Source organism: Neophocaena asiaeorientalis, unplaced genomic scaffold, assembly GCF_003031525.2.
Source record: "Neophocaena asiaeorientalis asiaeorientalis breed wild unplaced genomic scaffold, Neophocaena_asiaeorientalis_V1.1 scaffold78, whole genome shotgun sequence".
Classification (NCBI taxonomy): Eukaryota; Metazoa; Chordata; class Mammalia; order Artiodactyla; family Phocoenidae; genus Neophocaena; species Neophocaena asiaeorientalis.
Window position 1 is genome coordinate 13,363,310 of NW_020175018.1, and position 20,883 is coordinate 13,384,192.

Below are 20,883 nucleotides of genomic sequence, written 5' to 3' on the forward strand. Positions count from 1 at the left end.
ACGTACAGGTCGAAGAGGACACTGGGCTCAGCCACCTCCAGGTTGGGGTCAGCATCCACTCCAGCTTCCAGCCCTTGGAGGCCCCCAAACACCACGAGAGCGTGCCTGGCGCCCACAGGAGGGGGGTCACTGAGTGCAGCCCCCAGGGCTCTCAGCCCCCCATATGCGCAGAGGCCCGGTCCGTATAGCTCTGCCCCCACCAGTCCTGTCCCCTGCTGCGTTCCTCCTCCCCTGGCTGGACCCACCTGAAGTTGGGAAGCTGGGCGGAGGCCACGTCTGAGCCTCGCTCTGATGTCCCAATGGTCAGGTCATAGCCGTCCTGGAAGGGGGCCTCAGCAAACACAGCACCTGGTGGGGAGGCAGGCTCACTGGGGGCTCTGTTCCCCACAGGCCACTGCCACGTGGCTGCACGTGCGTGTTGGGGGGCGTGGCTTAGGTAAGAGAGCCACAGCCAGGCCCCTCCCTCTTGCTGGGAAGTCAGTGGTGGAACAGGCAGAGACCGTGCGTGTACCAGCTTGGGGAGACAAAGCAGAGGGTGGGGAGGAAGGAGCTCCAAAAGCAAGTAGTGGACCTCTGACTTATCTGGCCCTTTTGCCCCCATTCCCGACCCCATGGCAGACATTATTAAAGATGCTTTTCCTCAGAAGTCCTTAAAAGCATTCCAGACAGTGCACTCAAGGAGACCAAGGCCCAGAGAAGGAAAGGCACTTGCCCAAGTCACACGGCAAATGAGTAGGGTTAGGACCCCGGTCTGACTTTTGGGTCAAGCAAGGCTCTCTGTGGCCTCCCAGAGAGAGAGGACGGATATTCACAGGAGGAAGCTCTGTCCTTACTGAGGCAGGAGGCCAGGCGGACCGTGTAGCCCCAGTAGAGACCAGCTTTGGTGCGAGGGTCCTGTGACGACACGACTTTTCCACGGTAGGTCTTGCTTTCTGGAGGGGAAGCAGACAGGCTGTGAAGACGGGGCGAGGGGACAAGGAAGTGGCTCTGAGCCCGCAGGCGGGCCAGGCTGGGGACGCTTTAGGGTACCTGGGAGCTGCTGCTGGTTCAGCCGCACCGTCACCCGGAGTCCAGGCTCCAAGTGCTTGTCGATCTTCACCTCCTGGGAAGAAGCCAGAAGAAACTGGTGCTGTCCGCCGCAGGAGAGCGGGGGTCGCTGCTCTCCCAGACACAGGGGCACCCCAGGGGTCCACGTCACCCTTCGAGCCCCGCTCCCCGGCACCCGGGCCAGACCTGCTCACAGAGACCATTCTTTTATTATTAATTAATTAATTAATTTTGGCTGCATTGGGTCTTCGTTGCTGCACACGGGCTTTCTCTAGTTGCAGCGAGCCGGGGCTGCTCTTCGTTGCGGTGCACGGGCTTCTCATTGCAGTGGCTTCTCTGGCTGCGGAGCACGGGCTCTAGGCGCACGGGCTTCGGTAGTTGTGGCGCTCAGGCTCAGTAGTTGTGGCTCTTGGGGGTCTAGAGCTCAGGCTCAGTAGTTGTGGCGCACGGGCTTAGTCGCTCCGCGGCATGTGGGATCTTCCCAGAGCAGGGCTCGAACCCGTGTCCCCTGCATTGGCAGGTGGATTCTGAACCACTGCGCCACCAGGGAAGTCCAAGAGACCATTCTTGCAAAACGACTACTGCAAGACACTGGTCCAGGCCTGGCACAGAGTAGGAAGTATTTCACGAGTAGATTAAATCCCAGTTTCCTACATTTTGGTGCCTATGCCACTTACTAGCTATAGCAGTTTGAGTGGTCACTTAACCCCTCTGAGCCTTAGTGTCCTAATCTGTCAAACAGAAGATGTTCCGTAAATAATACCTATTGATACACTGCAGGGGGCCTGGCATGAAGTAAATGCTGACTACATAGGAGCCTGTGACGAAGGACACTTGATGTTTGCGTTTTGTCCCAGTTTGAGTTTATTTTTTCCCCCCACCGCGCTGCATGGCTTGTGGAATCTCAGTTGCCTGACCAGGGATTGGACCCACGCCCTTGGCAGTGAAAGCATGGAGTCCTAATCAATGGATTATGAGGGAATTCCCTTGTCCCAGTTTTGAATTCAGGATGGGACACTTTCTCTTTTGAGGGTTTCACATTCATTTCTCTCTTCATCTGGGTCTGGGTCATCCTGTTCTGTTTTTAGCCAGTTACCTCAGATCTGTTCTTTTTGAGGGGAGGGGATCCTCATCTGTTTAAATGTTTCTGCCTCCTTCTCTAGGAGACTTAGGATTAATAGGTGGCAAATGAATGCTCCGAGCCCTGGCTTGGCAGCACCCTGGAACAGCCCCAGAGGCATTGTGAACTTGATTTTCCCGGGTTTTGTTTTGGTTTGTTTTTCGTATAAGGACTATCTTCTGTTGATTTGATTTTTCTAAAACAGTAAATTTTGCTCCTGGCTTTATCTGTTGAGCCCCATTTTAGGCACTTCTCTGGCCCAAATCTGCATCAATGGGGGACTGGCAGGCAGAGATGCCTGGGGCCAGGGCTCCCTACCCATGTGCCCTCCGTAGCCAGGGTGTGTCTGGGAAACGTGTCTCGACCCACCCTCCAATTCCTACCTTCTTCATGCCACAGTTGACAAAGGAGCCCTGGCCCGGCCGGGTGGGCCGGTCCACCACGATGCCCTCTCGGAACTCGGATTCCTCATCCTGACGCATGTGGTGAGGGCTGTCCAAGGGGTTCAGGAGCCCTGTGGTTGGGGAGGGCCAGGAAGATTCTGGGAGGTGCAGAGGCACACGGAGGGGTAGAAGGTAAGGCTGGGAACCCTGGTTCAGGTTCCAGCTCTGCCACAGATCTGCTGCTTACCACCAGCCACAGGCCTTGCCCTGCCTGGGCTTGCTTTCCCAACTGTACCATGATTTCTCAGGGTCTGGGGGATGATCCATGGGAAATGGGGGTCAGCCACCCCCAGCCTTACCTGCAAACTGTAGATCCTGATGCTTGGGGAAGAATGCTTTTCTTAGGTACCTAGGAAAGGACGCACATCTCAGGGAGGCCACCTCCCATCCGACCTGCACTGTGACCACCCCTCCCACATGCTCTGGCAAGTCTGTCCTTCATGCCCTTACTGTGGACACTCTAGGTACTGCAGGATCCGGGCCAGCTGCACGCATGCCTGCCCCTTCTTGCCGACTCCCCTGAATTCCCCCTCCACAGTCCTGGAGAGAGAAAGAAAGGGCTCAAGCCCACCGGGTTTCCTTCAAGAGCTCCTCCCCCCAGTATGACCTCTGCAGCGCCCCTGCTTTGCAACTCGACCCGCCAGGGTTACAATGGGGGCATTCAGACAGGATCCTCAGCCCAGGCAAGTAGGCAGGGAAAAAAGGGAAGCCCAGCCAATCATGGCAGCCCCGGGGCCCGCTGGATGGCCCCTCACTTGGCATCTTGGCCCTCTTCATCAAACACCACAATCTCATCCACACAGAAGATGGTGCAGGCTCTAGCAATCTGGCCGGCCAGGTAGGTGCGAAGCTCGGGCGACTGGGCGTTGTCCAGGATGGAGCCCGGAAGGGCCACGCTCAGGGTGTAGTGCCGCCCTGGGCAGGACAGGGGTGTTCATGGTCAGCCAGAGAGGCCAGGGCCATCCCTCCCCTCCCTTGCTCTAATCCCAGGGCCCAGTTAGAGAATTTTCCTACTGTGAGGAGTTTTGAGCTAAGCAGCATAGATCCAACTCCCCTCTCTGGGCCTCGATCTCTCCAGGAAGAAAATGGAATCAGGTCTCCAGGACTCCCGTAAGAAGGGCGTACCACTGGGCCAGGCAAGGGAGTGGTTAGAAGAACTGACCTATATTCACATCCTCTGCCCCCTACCGCCTCAGTTCTCCAGGCGTCAAATAGGGAAGATAATGAGTTAATATTTATTCTTAGTGCCTTTTATATGTGCACGTTTAACCAATAATCCTAGGAAGTAGGTACTACCATGATCCTGATTGAGAGGTGGGGAACCTTCAGCCCACAGAGGTCAAATATGTGACCCAAGGTCACACAAAAGGTAGGACAGCTGGCTTCAGAGGGACCACCACACTTTCCCTCCCAGAGTTGTCCAAAGGGAGCCACAGGAGATAAAGGGCTTTCCTGGTGTCAGACAGCTGACATGCTCAGTTTCTGTCCCCACTGTCACCATCATCACTGGTAACCACTGGGCTTACAGAGTACAATATGGCCCCCTGACCCTCCAGACCTTTGGGTCTGGCCGAGAAGGAAAGATACAACTTGTTAGAGTAGATCCAAATGTACGAACACGAAGGACATCCAGGACACAATGTGGGATGAGAAAAAACAGCTCCAGAAGTACGTGGATAAAGCAGTCTCAACTTTTGTAAAACTGTATCTGTATACCTCCCTATCTATATATAAGTGGGTGTTAACATAGCTGGAGAAACGTTAACTGCAATGTTTGCTGGGATTTTTCCTTTCTTTATTGTTTTCTGTATTGTTTGGGGAGTTTTGTTTTGAGCATGTATTATTTAATGAGAAAAAAGAGACATTCTTATTATGAAATCAAAATAATTAAATGAAAAGTGAAATTAAAGCACAGTGATCAATAAAAAAGGAAAAAAATTAACTATCATATTACAATGATGAGGTTCTAGAGGCATAAAGTGGTGATATATGATGCTTACCCTCCACAGAATCGAAATCTACCTAAGTAGGAAGTTAGGACTCAGTTTTCTGGGTCCCTCCCATTCTCTGAGCCTCATTTTCTCCATCAGGACAAGATGTCTGGACCCACTGGCCCCTAAGGGCCCTTCCAGCTGTAACATTCTCTGCCCTACCGAGGGCCCAACTTGCTCACCCCGATCCTCCCTCTGGGCAGCTGCCTCCTCCTCCTGCTGTCGCTTTGCCTGTTCCTCCTGCACTCGCTGCCGCTCCAGTTTCTTCATCATCTTGAGATCCTTCCACTTCTTTTTCTCCTCTTTTTCTGGATAAGAGGACATCCCGATTGGTGGAGGGAAGAGGGACTTGGAGGTGAGGAGGACTTGGAGCAGTCCAGGAGGTGATGTCCTCTCAGTAGGGGCAGCCTGGGCTCTCCAATGCTGCTGAGACAGCAGCCAAAGGCGCCTCCCAGGGCTTCTGGCCCCGTCTTCTCCATTTTGGGTACTGTGGGACCTAGAGGGGCCAAATCTGGTGGCTTTTCCCCAAGATTCAGCTGTGCACTGATGGAGTGGCCTCGGGGAGAGGTGAGCACAGACGCTCAGCTCCCCATCTGAGCCCACCGCCCCGGTCCCTTACTTACTCTGTTGCTTCCATTTTCGCCACTCCACCCTCTGGCCATGTTCACCCTGGAGTAGGGGTGGGAGGAGATGTAGGAGTGAGGCTGAATGGTCACACCCGAGAGGAGGTCCCACTTGGTGCTCCACAGCTGTCCCCTCTCTTTAAATGGAGGTGGTGAGGAAACGAGGAAACCCTCCCCCCGCCCCCCACGCCACACTCCTGCTGCCCAGAGAAAGCGTCAGGAGGGCAGGGACCTGTCGTACCCCCAGTGCCTGAGACCACACCTGGCACACAGTAAGCGTTCAATAAATTGTTTAATGAGTTCCCACTGGAGAGAAGAGGAAACAGGTTCAGGGGGACAGGACCTGCCCACTGTCGCCCTGGTGTCAGAAGAGATACGCCACGAAAGGGCTCGGGATTCCGAGCCGGGTCCGGTCTTCTGAATCCGGGCCCCGGGCAATGAGTTACCCAACGCAGCCCCGGCTCCGACTCGAACCCCGGCTCCCACCCCCAACCCCGGCTCCCACCTCCGGTTCTCATCTGGACAGGGGTGCTTGAGGCCATGAGCATGCGGCACCTCGGGGACTCGGGCCGCGGAGCAGCGACGAGCAGGGCCAGGCCCCGCCACGGGCCCCCAAGCGGCTCTTTCTCTTGCCTCCACCCCGCGCCCTGCCGCGGGATCCCACATCCCTCCACCTACCGGGCCGCAGGGCCTCTTCCTCCCGCGCTCCGCCATGTTCGTCGCACACCGTCGGCCCCGCCCAGCCAATCAGACTCACCCCTTCCGCCAACACCTCCTCCGAGCCGTCCAATCGGAGAGCCAATGGCGTGCGAGGGCGCGGCCTATGCGCCGGGCTGAGGGAGTGTGTGGGCCTGGGACTGGCTCCTGGGGGCGGGCTCCCGGGGGTGGGCGGGGCTCATCGCAGGCCTGGGTGTCCAAAGACGCACGGTATCCGGTTCTCTCCTGAACCCTTGGACGATAGGAGAGCTACCCTCTCTCCTCCCGTCGGGCGCGAAACTCAAAGCTCAGCTTGGTTTTACACATGGGGACCCTGAGGCACAGAGCTGGAGTGTGATTCAGAGCTGGCAATAATTTAATCCAATTATTTTATAGATTCGTTCATTTACTCTCTTTTAATTATCAGACTTTACTTTTTTAGAGATTTAGGTTTACCGAAAATTGAACAGATAGCACAGAGTTCCCACATAACCCCCACTCAGTTTCTGTTGTTCACATGTGTTCATGTGTACATTTGTTATAGTTGATGAACCTATATTGATGCATTGTTCATAGTTTACATTAGGGTTCACTCTGTGTTGTACATTCTAACAGTTTTGACAAATACATAATGTCATATATCTACCGTTACAGTATCATACAAAATTGATTCACTGCCCTAAAAATCCTCTGTGCTCCACCTACCTCCCCCACTCCTCAAGCCCCTGGTAACCACGGGGACCCTGATCTTTTTTACTGTCCCTATAGTTTTGCCTTTTCCAGAATGTCATATAGTTGGAATCAGACAGTATGCAGCCTTTTCAGACTCCCTTCTTTCACTAAGCAACATGCATTTAAAGTTCCTCTAAAGTAGGAGATAGATGGGCCCCTGGGCTGGACAGCTGGGGTTTGTCAAGTGGAGTAACACTGAAGCTGTGTTCTCACCCAGATGCTCCAAGGTCAAAGCTAGTGGCAGAAGCTGAGCTCTGCTGAAGTAAAGAGATAAGATAACCACTCCTGAGGTCAAGGAAAACTTCCTGTCTGGACATGTGCAGGAAGGCTCCTTGGGGGTCAAAAAGGGAGGGGGCACCACCCCATAATAAGTGTGGACATATACACACAGGCCTCTGCGGTGGAATCCATCTTAGCAAAAAGTTGCACACGCAGCTTGGGGAGGGTCCTAGGACCAGTCATGTGTGAAAAAAGAAACGAGATAATTGGCCAAAGGTAAACAAAGACCAGGAAGAACTGTCCTATATAAGTGATTTAAATCGCCTCTTTACTCCACTCCTCCCCATTAGAAAGGATGCCCACACCCTTTCTCTCTGGGTGTGTATTTCTGCCTAGCTTCGACTTAAATGAATAAACTGTTTCTCTGTGTGCTCTCCCATAGTGCTGTGTCTCTAATAATAAACTTTGTACCTGTTTTTTACAGTTTTTGCCTCCTTGAAACATTCTTGCTCTCAAATGGGGGAAAGAGCCAGGGCCACTTTGCTTCTAGCCTCTAGCCCCTGGTGCTCTAGCGGCTAGGATTCCTGGTTTTCATCTGGGCTATGCAGGTTCAATTCCTGGGCAGGGAACTAAGTCCTCACTGCTGTCTCTCCGAGATCTCCTCCATATCTTCTAATGGCTTGACAACTCATTTCTTTTTCTTTTTTTTTTAATAGTAGGTTGAAGATATAATTTTTTAAAATTTATTTATATTTATTCATTTATTTGGTTGCGCCAGGTCTTAGTTGCGGCTCGCCGGCTCCTTAGTTGTGTCATGCGAACTCTTAGTTGCTACATGCATGTGGGATCTAGTTCCCTGAGCAGGGATTGAATCCGCGCCCCCTGCACTGGGAGTACGGAGTCTTAACCACTCCACCACCAGGGAAGTCCCCGATAGCTCATTTCTTTTTACTGCCGGATACTATTCGTTGTATGGCTATGCCACTGTGTGTCTATCCATTCACCTTTTGAAGGACATTTGGTTGCTTCCAGTATTTGGCAATTATGAATAAAACTGCTGCAAATATTCATGTGCAGGTTTTTGTGTGGACATGAATTTTCAGCTCATTTGGGTAAATAGCTGGAAGTCTGATTGCTGGATCCAACAGTAAGACTATGTTTAGCTTTGTAAGAAATTGCCAAACTGGGAATTCCCCGGTGGTCCAGTGGCTAAGACTCCTTGCTCCCAATGCAGGGGCCCCGGGTTCAATTCCTGGTCAGGGAACTAGATCCCACATGCATGTAGCAACTAAGAGTTCGCATGACACAACTAAGGAGCCCACACGTGGCGACGAAGATCCTGTGTGCCGTGACTAACACCCGGCGCGGCCAAATAAATAAATAAAAAGAAATGGCCAAGCTGTCTTCCAAAGCGGTTATACCAGTTTGCATTCCTACCAGCAAGGAATGAGATACACTTTCTTTTTTAAATAATAAATTTGAGTCAATATTCATCCAATCAACAAATATTTATCAAGCAGATCCTATTTTGAGGCTGGAACTCCCTGTGCTAACCGCCAGGGACACAATGGTAGGGAAAGCAGATACTCATCTGGAGTTTACAACCTAGTAGAGGAGAGATTCATTTCTAATTCAAAGTGTGTGTTAACATTACAGGGGTTGTGTTTATTTCACCATTCCCCGCTCTCCCCTATCTGAATGAAAGGCAAAGTCATTTATGCATCTCAGGTTGGCTGAGGTTACTCAGTCTAAGATCTGGAACCTCTGTAGAGTCACAGATTTGAGTTATGGGCAGATTCTGGATTGGTTCATGAGACATGAAACCTTTGGTCAGGGTGGTTCTATCCAAGAAATCTATGGGTTTACCCCATTGAGGACTTTCTTATCATCAGGCTATGTGTAGTATGGCAAAGGGGCTCCAACCCTGAGCCTCTGAGTTGTTATTTTGTTTCATAATCTTGACTTTGGAACAGTGATAGTATTACAAAGTCATAGTTGGGAAAGGGAAAGTGTCCTGGGACTTCCCTGGTGGTCCAGTGGTTAAGACTCTGCACTTCCAGTGCAGGGGGTGCAGGTTTGATCCCTGGTCCGGGAACTAAGATCCCATGTGCCACCTGGCCAAAAAATAAATAATTTTAAAAATTAAAAAAAAAAAAAAAGGAAGTGTCCTGTCATAACACCAAGTATGTTCCAAACAGCAATTCTCTGACACCAAGTGGGTATCCTACACTTCAATTAAATTCTGACAAGTTGGCACAGAACTCATAGGTTAAGGGATCAGTCCCACAAGACTGTCTCCCACTTCAGATGTCAGCAGCAAGTGGGGTCACCAGCCACCCCCACTTCTGCCTGGCCGACTACAAATTCCAGCATTTCCATGACCACCCCCCAGATTCAATAATTTGCTGAAACAATTCACAGCCCTCAGGAAAGTGCTATACTTACAATTAGAATTTCATTAGAGAAGATGATAACCCAGGAACAGCCAAATGGAAGAGGTACATAGACTAAGGTCTTGGGAGAGGGGGGTGCAGAGGTTCCATGCCCTCTCCGGATGGGCCACCCTACCAGCTCATCGATGTGTTCACCAACCCAGAAGGTCCTTGAGCCTCAGTGATTCAGGGTTTTTATGTGGGATTTTATTACATATGCACATCTGATTAAATCATTAGCCACGTGACTGAACTCAATGTCCAGTCCCTTTTCCCTCCCTGAGGTCTGGGTTTGAGGCTGAAAGTTCTGACCCTCTAATCACATGGTTGAAGGGGTTCATTTTGAATAACAAAAGACACTACTAACACTCATGAAATTACAAGGGTTTTAGGAGCTCTGCGCCAGGAACCAGGGACAAAGACCAAATGTATTTTATTATCCTATATGTTCCCATCAGCTCCCCAGTTAAATATGTGATATGAGCAAAACCCATGAGCTTGCTATGCAAATGCAACTTCAAGACAATTCCCCAGCACCACCTTCCAAATGATTTCAGGAGTTGCGTTGCTTTCCAGTGGGAGGCCACCCCTGGGATCAAATCTCATTTCTACATTTTACCAGCTGGATGGCCTCAGGTAAGTCCCCTCACCTCCAAAGCGGTTTCCTCACCTGTAAAATGGAGGCAGTAACTCCTGTCTCAGAGGGTCCTTTAATGAGATGGTGTGCATCCAAGTGCCCGGCATACAGGGGTGAGCAGTAAATGTTAGGGGAAACATTCCTTTCCCCTTCTGTCTAATTATGTAATCCCTGGCAATCCTGGCCTGGACTCTGATTCCTGTGGGGTGTGACTGTCCGAGTCTTCCCTGTTAGACACTCAACTGAGGCCCCCATCACACACACACACACACACACACACACACACACACACACACCACACCACCACCACCAACAACAACGGTAACACACACCATCTGAGCCCCTGGGCCTGGTTTTACCATTAACTAACTGGGTGGCCTCAGACAAGGTCCAAGTCCCTGCCCTTCTTTGGGCCTCAAAACACATTTGTACAAAGAGTCTGGGATCTGAGGTTCAGGGAGGTGGGAGTTGCCTTCCATTCTGACTAAGCCCCCATCTGCAATCAGCACCAGGGTGTGAAGCAGAGAGAAGCAGCCAATAACAGTTTGAATAACTTAAAACTTTATTATGGGCAAAAGTACTGGCTTGAACAGTCAAGCCTAAGGGCAACTTTCCAAAATCAAGCTTAGATAAGGAAAGGGAGGGATGCCTGAGGCCTGGATGGGGCCAACGCAAGGCTGGGGCCAGTGCTGAGACCCAAGGTCAGTACACTATTGAACTCTGCCCTCTGAGTCCCAGCTGAGTCTGGGGAGGCCAGAGGGGACCCAAGACCATGTAGCCCAGCACAGGGAGGACCAGGGAGAGGCCTCGATCAGGCCTCCTTCACCTCTGCAACAGGAACACAGCTATGCACCATGGGGAAGTGCTCCTGACTGTCCCAAGACCAAAAGGGGGGCTCTTCCCTGAGGTTATTCTGTGTTACAGAGAAGAGATCCTCCAGTACCATCTACCCCCAACCTGGGAATGGCTGAAACCTGGACAAAGACAGAGCCCTGCAGAGTGTCAGGGAGCAGGCAGTGCAGGGCCCAGGGGGTGATGTCAGGGCCTAAGCTCATCCTTCCACTTCTGTAGCTTCTTGTCCATGGCCCGGAGCGTGGATTCATCCTGCACCAACACAGATTGGTCCTGCCCCTCTCCCCATACCCGCAGGAGGCATGGGGAGGCTTGAGGAGGTCTTCCCTCCCCCAGGCCTGTCCTTTACCTTCATGAAACAGAAGCGGATATAGTGGTCAAAGAGCTCCTGATGTGGCACGCTGCAGAAGATGGAGACCGGGATGGCCATCAAGCCCTGTGGAGGAGGAAGCCCATGTCTCAGCGGCCCCACAGCCCAGCAGGCCTCTGGGGGGCTCCAGGGGGTCAGAGACTGGACTTTGGCGCATCAGCCCCCTGGTCAGGCACCCTTAGCAGTGCACAGCCTGTAACACGTACACAGCGGCCCTGGCAGAGGCCCAGCCCACCTTGTTCTTGATCATCCACTTGACAAAGCGTCTGTCGTAGGGCTCATCTGCAGCTCCAGGCAAGTTGGGCATCTTGCTCTCTGGGGGACAGAGGCCAGGCTGAGCCCTGAGCAGCCTCCAGGGCCCTGTACCTGGCCCAGCCCGGCCAGTCCCACTCACTGAATTCCGAGATGTCTGTGATGAGGAAGTAGCTGCCCTGGGGGATCACGGGCCTCAGGCCTACAGACTTCAGGCTCTGTATCATGTGGTCACGGCAGCGCTGTATGGCCTGTGGGAGCTGCACAAAGTAGCTGCTGGGTTGGCCGAAGTGCAGTTGCTCCCGCTCAAAGCTCTGGGCTACTGCAGCCTGGGGAGGGCGGAGGGACAAGCAGGTCAGGTGTGACCTGACCTTGGAGCCAGCCCGAACTCCTTTCTTGCCCCACTCCCTCCCCCGGTGGGGTGGGTCCTGCCCCCCCGCACTTCACCTGGGCCTGTGTGGGACAGTGGAAGATGGAGTTCTGGTGCATGGTGCGCAGGTGCTTCAGGAGACTGTCCGGGCCTAGGACCCAGCCCACCTGGACCAGGAACATAGGTAGGGGGTGAGGCTCTTCGGGGCCTGACCAAACCCTTTCTGGATTTCCAGGCCAGACTCGCCTACCAAGGCTTGTAGAGGGAGGGGTCACCCTCGCCCTCGTTGACTCACCTTCCAGCCTGTGGCGCTAAAGGTCTTGCCAGCGCTGCCAATGGTCAGGGTGCGTTCCCACATGCCAGGGAGGGTGGCTGCCCAAGGCCAAAGAACGCAGCCGCTGAGATGGGGGTGGGGGCAGGGGAGGGGTGGGGGCTGGACCCCAGCAGGCACTCAGGCTCTCAACGCTCCGGATTCCACCATGTGCTAAGCTACTCCCAGGACTTATTTGAGCTCACCCTCATGACAACCCTGGGAGGCAGGTGCCATGTGTTCCCCTGTCCTCAGAGTGGTGAAGTCACTGCCCCAGGTCACCTGACCTGTGTGGGTCTAGACCCCTCGGTCCTAATCAACAGGCCTGCGCTGACACCCAGACTGGGCTCAAGGCCCTGCCACAAATGTCCAGGGGAACGGGGGCACCCTGGCCGGCTCGGCTCACCGATGCTGACGTGCTGGCACCCGTCGTAGACCAGCCACTGGTAGACCTCGTCGGTGATACACACCACGTCATGCTGCTGGCACAGGCTGGCCACCAGCTCCAGTTCTGCCCTGGAGAACACCTGCAGGGACCATCCCCAAACAGAGAGGCCTACTTACAGAGATGAAAAGACAGGGCCAGAGCCGGTGCTGAGGGCTTTTCTGTCCCATCCTATCCCTGCAACAGTGACCCTGTGAAGTTGGTTGTGAGATAACAGAAAATGCATATATATATATATATGTGTGTGTGTGTGTATATACATATACATACATATATATGTGTATATATATATATGTGTGTGTATATATATATACACATATATATATACACACACACACACACATACACACACACACACATACATATATATATATATATATCTACCCCAATTCCTGGCACAGAACTCCTAAAACCCTTGTAAATTACTAAGTGGTAAGAGCACTAGGAACATCTTTTGTTCTAATACTTGCTCTTTGATCCTGACCTAGACACAGGGCGGCTCTGGAAACTCTTGTAAATTCCTAAGTGATAAGAGCACTAGAAGTGGACTTCCCTGGTGGCACAGTGGTTAAGAATCCGCTTGCCTTCAATCCCTGGTCTGGGCAGATCCCACATGCCGCGGAGCAACTAAGCCTGTGCACCACAACTACTGAGCCTGTGCTCTAGGGCCCGTGAGCCACAACTACTGAGCCCTCGTGCCACAACTACTGAAGCCCATGCGCCTAGAACCTGTGCTCCACAACCACAACAAGAGAAGCCACCGTAATGAGAAGTCCGCGCACGGCAACAAAGAGTAGCCACTGCTCGCTGCAACTAGAGAAAGCCCGTGCACAGCAATGAAGACCCAACACAGCCATAAATAAATAAATAAATAAATAAATAAATTTATAACCAAAAAAAAAAAAGAATCCGCCTGCCAGTGTGGGGGACACGGGTTCGAGCCCTGGTCTGGGAAGATCCCACATGCCACGGAGCAACCAAGCCCGTGCGCCACAACTACTGAACCTAAGCTCTAGAGCCCGTGAGCCACAACTACTGAGCCCGCATGCCACAACTACCGAAGCACACATGCTCTAGGGCCCGCATGCCACAACTACGGAGCCCAAGTGCTGCAGCTACTGAAGCTTGCACACCTAGAGCCTGTGCTCCGCAACAAGAGAAGCCACCACAATGAGAAGCCCATGCACCGCAACAAAGAGTAGCCCCCACTCGCTGCAACTAGAGAAAGCCTGCACGGAACAACAAAGACCCACTGCAGCCAAAAATAAATAAATTAAAAAAAAAAAGAGCACTAGAAGCATTTTTGCTCTAATGAGGCAACTCTAAGTGGGCTCTTGGATTGGGGCTGATCATCAGAAAGATGAAGCCATATTGGAAGTTTGGAATTTTCTCCAGAGAGGGCAGAGGGGCTGGAAATGGAGTTGATAATTGAAGCCTCCATAAAAATCCCAATAGGACAGGGTTCAGAGAGCTTGCAGGTGGGTGAGCACATCCAGGTACCAGGAGCTTGACACACCCCAGCTCCACAGGGACAGAAGCACCTGTGCTCGGGAACCTCCCAGACCTCACCCTACATGTCTCTTCATCAGGTTGTTCATCTGTATCCTTTACCGTATCCTTTAATAAACTGGTAACTGTAAGTAGGTGTTTCCCTGAGTCCTGTGAGCCACTCTAGCAAATTAATTGAACCGAGGAGGGGGTTGTGGGCACCACAGATTTACAACCATAGGTCAGCAGCACAGGTGACAACCTCGACTTGTGACTGGTGTCTGGAGTGGGGTGGGGGGCAGCCTTGTGAGACTGAGCCCTTAACCTGTGGGATCTGACGCCATCTCCAGGTAGACAGTGTCGGAATTGAATTAAATTGAGTTGAATTGTGGGACACCCAGCTGGTCTCACAGAATTGCTTAGTGTGGGAAAAAAAAACACATATCTGGTGTCAGAAGCGTTTTGAGCGTGATAATGGTGTGACAGTAAAGGAGAGACACAGGTGGAAGCCTGGGTCTTCCTTCACATCAGTTCTGTCATGTTCCCATTTTCCAGATGAGAAACTGGAGAGGTGAAGTCACTGTCCCAGGTTCATGGGCAAGTCATGGAGATGTCCAGCCCGCTCCACCACCCGAGGCCTGATACCTTCCCTGGGGATCCCTGCCCCAGGCCCTGGGACGTCTGGGAGCTTCGGTCCTCAGAGCTCATCGCAGGTAGTCCTCCCACTTCACAGACAAAGAAACTGAGGCCCCATGGCAGCACAAGAGTAACAGAGCAGGGACGTGAGCCAATCTGGAGGGGTCCCCAGAGGAGGTCTCTCAGGTACCTTTCCCAGGGGGTTGTTGGGTGTGTTGAGGATAAGGGCTTTAGTGCGAGACGTGAACTTGCTGGCCAGCTCCGTGGGGTCCAGCTGCCAGCTGCTGCTGGAATCCAGTTCCCCATCCTGGTTGGGGCTCTGCAAGGAGGTGGGAGGGGGTGGCAATACTTACCCACATGACTTTCATCTCAAGAAAGTCAGCCTTCCTCCCCCCAGGTATCTCTCCCCACTGTCTCTCCTCTCGGGCTCTGGACACCCCTCTCCTCACCCTGGAGAAACTGCCCTCCTTCACTTCCTTCCTTCTTTCCCACCTCCCAGGGTTCAACCCAGCACACTCCTTGGACCCCTCTGCCCACCCACACCCCAACCAGCATCCTTACCGGCTTCAGGGACACAAACACAGGGCGACCCCCTGCCATCAATGTCATGGGCTCATAACAGTCAAAAAAGGGCTCGATGATGATGACCTGGTACAAGGATCAGATTGGCTGGGGTCGGCACCACCCTGACCCTTCACCCCCACCCAGCCCTGGCCTTGCCCACTCACCTCATCTCCTTCGTCCACCAGGGCCTGGAAGGCTGTGAACAGGGCCCCATAGGCACCCACAGTCACCAGCACGTTCTTGAGCGGGTCTATGTCCTGTCCCAGCAACTTCCCGAAGAAACTGGCCAGGATCTTCGTCAGGGGTGGATAACCCTGCCGGGACAGCAGGGGTCAGCGGCCTGGTTCAGCCTGGGCCCAGCCTCCCACTCAGATGCATCCAGGCAATTCTAGCATCTTCCAGCAGCAAGCCTTGGGGCAGAGTCAGTTCCTGTGGGGTGAGTTCTTTCATCTCCATCGCCAGCGCATGCCATAAAGCCTGCTCTGTGCCAGGCCTAGCATCCAGGGCTGGGATCAGTGGGAAACCAGACAGAGTGTATGCCTTCGTGGAGCACAGTGCAACGGAGCCCTCAAAATAGCAGCAACTCCACACTTTAAACACCTCCCTCTAAGTTTAAGTAGCACTTTTGTGCCATCTAATCCTCTTGGCAGCCTTGCAAAAGAGGTATTATTTGATCCCCACCATTTGACTGGTAGAAAAACAGTGAGCCAGAGAAAGAAAATGACTTTCCCAAGGTCATGCCAGTTGAAGTGCAGGAATAGGACTTTATGTTGCAGCTTTGGAAGTACCCCACTTTGAGAGGAAGACTGGATCTGTATGCTTGTTTGTTGAGGACACTTATAAAACACTCCAGGCTGGGCTTCCCTGGTGGCGCAGTGGTTGAGGGTCCACCTGCCGATGCAGGGGACACGGGTTCGTGCCCCAGTCCGGGAAGATCCCACATGCCGCGGAGTGGCTGGGCCCGTGAGCTATGGGTGTTGAGCCTGCGTGTCCGGAGCCTGTGCTCCGCAACGGGAGAGGCCATAATAGTGAGAGGCCCACGTACTGCAAAACAAAAACCCCAGACAAACAGACAAACCAAAAAAAACACTCCAGGCTAAGCCAAGGGACTGAAACCTAAGGTCTAGAACTTAACTAAATAATTCACTAAACCAGAATTGACTACATAAAAATGAAAAATTTCTGTACAAAAAATATCCCATGAGCAAAGTTAAAAGACAAAGAGAGGGCTTCCCTGGTGGCGCAGTGGTTGCGGGTCCGTCTGCCGATGCGGGGGGCGCGGGTTCGTGCCCCGGTCCGGGAGGGTCCCGCGTGCCGCGGAGCGGCTGGGCCCGTGGGCCATGGCCGCTGATCCTGCGCGTCCGGAGCCTGTGCTCCGCAATGGGAGAGGCCACGACTAAACACTGCAACATAAGAGAAAGAAATAAGATATTTAATATATAAAGAGCTCTTTCAAAGCAATAAGACAAAGATATACACCCAAATGAAAAAAACAACGTCAGGCATGAAAGAAAAAGTCCTGAGGCCCAATATGTACATGAAAAGAATGAACATTCCTGCCAGCTCTGAGACCAGCCTGTTGGTGGGTATGTGAGTAAACCTTACTAGAGGGCAATTTGACAATATCCAGCACAGGCTGAAATGCTTACACCCTTTGATTCTCTAGTTTTACTTCTTGGGATATATCTGAGAGAAATATTTACATATGTGTACAAAGGGATACACAAAGAGATATTCACTGTGGCATTGCTTAATAGTGAGATAACCAAACCAGATCATCAGTGTAGGGCTGGGTAAATAGATTATGGCACATCTAGGCAATCGGATACTATGCAGCCATCAAAAAGAATGAGGCTAATGGAGTACATATACACAATGGAATACTACTCAGCTATGAAAAATAATGAAATAATGCCATTTGCAGCAACATGGATGCAACTAGAGGTTATCATACTAAGTGAAGTAAGTCACAAAGAGAAAGACAAATACCATATGATATCACTTATATGTGGAATATAAAATATGACACAAATGAACCTATCTATGAAACAGAAACAGAATCAGGGACATAGAGAACAGACTGGTGGTTGCCAAGGGGGAGGGGGATGGGAGAGGGTTGGATGGGGAGTTTGGGATTAGCAGATGCAAACTGGTATGTATAGAATGGATAGACAACAAGGTCCTACTATATAGCACAGGGAACTATATTCAATATCCTATGATAAACCATAATGGAAAAGAATATGAAAAAGAATGTATGTCTGAGTCACTTTGTTGTACAGCAGTAATTAACACAACATTGTAATTCAACTATACTTCAATAAAAAATAAATTAAAAAAAAAAGAATGAGGCTGTTTTGACATGGAAAGATGCCTATGTCATACTATTTAGTGAAATAAGTTATAGAACATTACTAGAGTGTGAGTCCATTTGTGTTAAGAAACACAAATCTCACATGTGGGCATGTGAATGTGTGTGTGTTTATACAAGCATTTTTAAAAGTTAAAAGTTCAGGGGACTTCCCTGGTGGTGCAGGGGTTGAGAGTCCGCCTGCCAATGCAGGGGACACGGGTTTGGGCCCTGGTCCGGGAGGATCCCACACGCCGTGGAGCACCTGGGCTCGTGCACCACAACTACTGAGCCTGTGCTCTAGAGCCCATTATCCACAACTACTGAGCTTGCGTGCCACTACTACTCAAGCCCACGTGCCTAGAGCCCGTGCTCCACAACAAGAGAGGCCGCCACAGTGAGAAGCCTGCGCATGGCAACGAGGAGTGGCCCCTGCTTGCAGCAACTAGAGAGGGCCCAGGTGCAGCAATGAAGACCCCACACAGCCAAAAATAAAATAAATAAATAAATTTATAAAAGTTAAAAGTTCAAAAGTCTAAACACTCAGCAAAGTAGCAAACTGTTAGCAGTGGTTACCTCTGGGTGGTGGCACTGGAGGGAACTTTCCCCCAGGGCGATGAGATGCACACCTAAGTTTAAGAAACTACTCCAAGGGGGCAAATATTTACTCTGTGGTTCTTCACAGAAAGACTTCGGATTTAGAGTCAAAACAATCAGCAGCTTGTCTTTCAGGGTTAAGCTTAGGTGTCACCTCCTTCAGAAAGCCCTCCCTGATCTCCCAGGTCTCATTCCCTCCTTCTTGCTCCCAAGTACCCCATTCTCCTCCATCACAGCATATCAGCTACCTTTGTCTTCTGCTATTGTTTTGGGTTTTGGTCTGCTTTTCCCACTAGACTATGAGCTCCTGGCTCATGCTTTTTTATCTGTCTTTCCCCCAGACCATGAACTGTTCCAGGGACTGGAACAAAGGAGACAGTCAGTGAACACTGAACCATGGCCAGACTGAATTCCCGGGGCTCTGCCCCATGAACCCTGACACTCAGATGGGCCTGCTGCCCAAAAAGATCTGCTCCGTCCTCCCCTGGGACCTCCTCAGAGGCCCATGTCCAGGGACCCCCCAGAGGGGCTGGTAGACTCACAAATGCCTTCGTGTACTGGTTGAGCATGAAGTCCCCACTGACGGCGTGCTGAAAGGCTTCCACGGCGAAGTCTGGGGGTGGGAAGTCTGGGAAGCCTTGGCCCAAGTTCACGACATCAGCCTCACTGGCCAGTTTGACAAACTCCACCCTGGGCAACAAACAGAGAGTGGGTACCAGCCCAACCCTCCACCCCGACCTGTACTTCCGCTTGCTTCCAGGGCAGGGTGAGCAAGGCGTTGGGCTCCTTCTAGAAAAACTGCATGATCAGCATCCACCCTGGTCTGGAGATCTGTTCGTGGTCATAACTGGTTCCATGCTGATCACATGTCTTAGCCCAGGGGCTTTCCAACTTTCCACCACGATCCATAGTAAGAAATCACTTTTACATCCCAAGCTCTGTAGAGCACAAACATGGACTCAACTTTCTCCTTCCGGTGTGATCCACTGCAGTATTTCCCATCCTATTCTACTCTAGTCTTTAGAAATACTTGGTGAGCGCCCCGAAATGGATTTCATGACCCGTTCATGTGTCTCTCAGCACCACACTTTGAAATGCTTGCTCACATCATCTCTGATAGTCTATGAGGCATGTTCTGCTCCTTGATCACAGGGGGGACGGAGAAGCTGCGGTTCGGGCGACTTGCCCAACGTCTCCCAGTTAGCACTGCCAGCCTTTGGTGTCTGAAGCACCAGTTCTGCGCTTGACGATTACCCTGGACAGACTGGGGCCTGCCATCTGCCGTCTCTGGCCCCTGACCATCTTTCTTCTGGCCCTGCCTAGTGGCTACCTGTTCAGGGAAACTGGAAGAGAGGCTGAGAGGCTGAAGAGGCTGGTATGCAGTTCCAGGTCGGTTGGGGGCAGAGGGGTCAGGCTGGGTGGAGTTGAATTTGCATAACAATAAATATCATTATGTCTAAAATTGGTCATTTTCTCTCCAGAGCGCCACAGTGTCTCTGAAGACAGAGTTGCTGAAGCTCAGAGAGGCCAGTGACCTGCCCAGAGTCACACAGCCGCTAAGGCAGAGCTGAGATGCAAAATCAGGTGGTGGATGTTCCATGGTGGCTGGACAGGGGAGCCAGGCTCAAATACCCTACGGAGACCAGCTGCCCTGTGGGTTGGGCCTCTAGGGTCCTGATCCTCAGGCCACCACCCTGGGGTCAGCAGGAACCTGGGACCTTTCATGGCCCTCATCCCTCCTGACACTCCTCTGCTGTCCCGTGCATTCCTCCCAGGCCAGCTCCTGCTCTGCCCTGCCTTCGCATGAGACTTAGCCTCTCCTGGCCTCAGTCCTTCCTTCTGTACAATGGGTGTGACGGGTTCAAGAGTCTGCTGGGTCTGTGAGTCAGGAAAGATTCTTCCTGTCTCTCCCAGCCAGTCATTTCCTCCTTCGGAGTTGGACTTTACCTTATTTGAAAAATGGGCCATAAGCCTGCCCACCTGCCTCACAGAGAGGACAGAGTGTGGCAGCCTGGGGAACAGGACCCTGGAGGCCCAACCTAGAGGGCAACCGGACCCTACAGGGCCTTTGGGCCCAGCTCCCCCATCCCAAACACCATGGAGCATCAGAGGAGAAGATGGAGGTGGAAGATTTTTGCAAAACACAAAGCGTTGTACAGCAGGGGAGTTTGAAAGAAAAAATGGTTCTCTTTTTGGTAAAAACAACAGCCAATGATTTTTTTTTTTTAAACATATAGAGGTGGCTCAATGCCCTTGGCCAAAGGTAGAGCGGGCCAGGAGCAGTGGTTGGGGGGAAGCGGGAAGGTCATTAAATCTTTCTCACACATCTTCCATTGCATCCATCGAATCACGGGTGACAAGGGGCACATATGCCTCTCATATTTAGAATAGGTCAATAAAGAAAAGATGTCGACCTCTGCAAGTGTTGGTGAGGAGCTGCCCGTGTCTTACCTTCTTATGTTCCTTAGCTTAGCTTGTTCTGTACTAAGTGTGAAATGAAAGAATCCCTGGAAAGCCCTCAGCCTGGTGCCTGGGTAATGCCTGGGTAATGGCCATCGCTCACATAGTATGTCACCTCATCCCCCCAGGCCCTTCAAGGGAAAGGGAATTACCTCCATTTCCCAGATGGGAAACTGAGGCTCAGAGCAGGCGAGTCACCGGCCCCAAATGCCACAGCCAAGCAGGGCGAGGCTGAGATCCGAACCTAAG

General features: G+C 51.9%; 2 protein-coding genes across 6 annotated transcripts in view; both read right to left on the reverse strand.

The window, feature by feature from the left end:
* SPOUT1 (SPOUT domain containing methyltransferase 1) overlaps positions 1-5,957 on the reverse strand; it is a 7,060-nt gene extending 1,103 nt beyond the window's left edge. Inside the window, exons 1-11 of one of the 3 annotated variants that reach the window (XM_024762686.1) lie at positions 5,903-5,957; positions 5,225-5,270; positions 4,784-4,909; positions 3,366-3,525; positions 3,061-3,150; positions 2,910-2,959; positions 2,551-2,681; positions 1,030-1,102; positions 834-932; positions 246-348; positions 7-105 (exon numbers count right to left, since the gene is read on the reverse strand). In XM_024762686.1, coding sequence (XP_024618454.1) covers positions 7-105; positions 246-348; positions 834-932; positions 1,030-1,102; positions 2,551-2,681; positions 2,910-2,959; positions 3,061-3,150; positions 3,366-3,525; positions 4,784-4,909; positions 5,225-5,270; positions 5,903-5,938 — 1,013 coding nt within the window. In that variant the 5' untranslated portion in view covers positions 5,939-5,957. Of the gene's footprint in view, positions 1-2; positions 106-245; positions 349-833; positions 933-1,029; positions 1,103-2,550; positions 2,709-2,909; positions 2,960-3,060; positions 3,151-3,365; positions 3,526-4,783; positions 4,910-5,224; positions 5,271-5,902 lie in introns of all 3 variants that reach the window. The other 2 variants (XM_024762685.1, XM_024762687.1) reach the window with 2 other exon arrangements.
* A 4,521-nt stretch (positions 5,958-10,478) lies between these two features.
* The window catches only part of KYAT1 (kynurenine aminotransferase 1), a 30,558-nt gene continuing 20,153 nt past the window's right edge, over positions 10,479-20,883 (reverse strand). For 2 of the 3 annotated variants that reach the window (XM_024762638.1, XM_024762637.1), the window contains 11 exons: positions 18,717-18,864; positions 15,392-15,541; positions 15,225-15,311; positions 14,854-14,982; positions 12,501-12,621; positions 12,080-12,156; positions 11,862-11,951; positions 11,557-11,743; positions 11,398-11,477; positions 11,142-11,228; positions 10,479-11,044 (listed from right to left, as the gene is read on the reverse strand). In XM_024762638.1, coding sequence (XP_024618406.1) covers positions 10,979-11,044; positions 11,142-11,228; positions 11,398-11,477; positions 11,557-11,743; positions 11,862-11,951; positions 12,080-12,156; positions 12,501-12,621; positions 14,854-14,982; positions 15,225-15,311; positions 15,392-15,541; positions 18,717-18,864 — 1,222 coding nt within the window. In that variant the 3' untranslated portion in view covers positions 10,479-10,978. Of the gene's footprint in view, positions 11,229-11,397; positions 11,478-11,556; positions 11,744-11,861; positions 11,952-12,079; positions 12,157-12,500; positions 12,622-14,853; positions 14,983-15,224; positions 15,312-15,391; positions 15,542-18,716; positions 18,865-20,883 lie in introns of all 3 variants that reach the window. The other variant, XM_024762636.1, reaches the window with a different exon arrangement.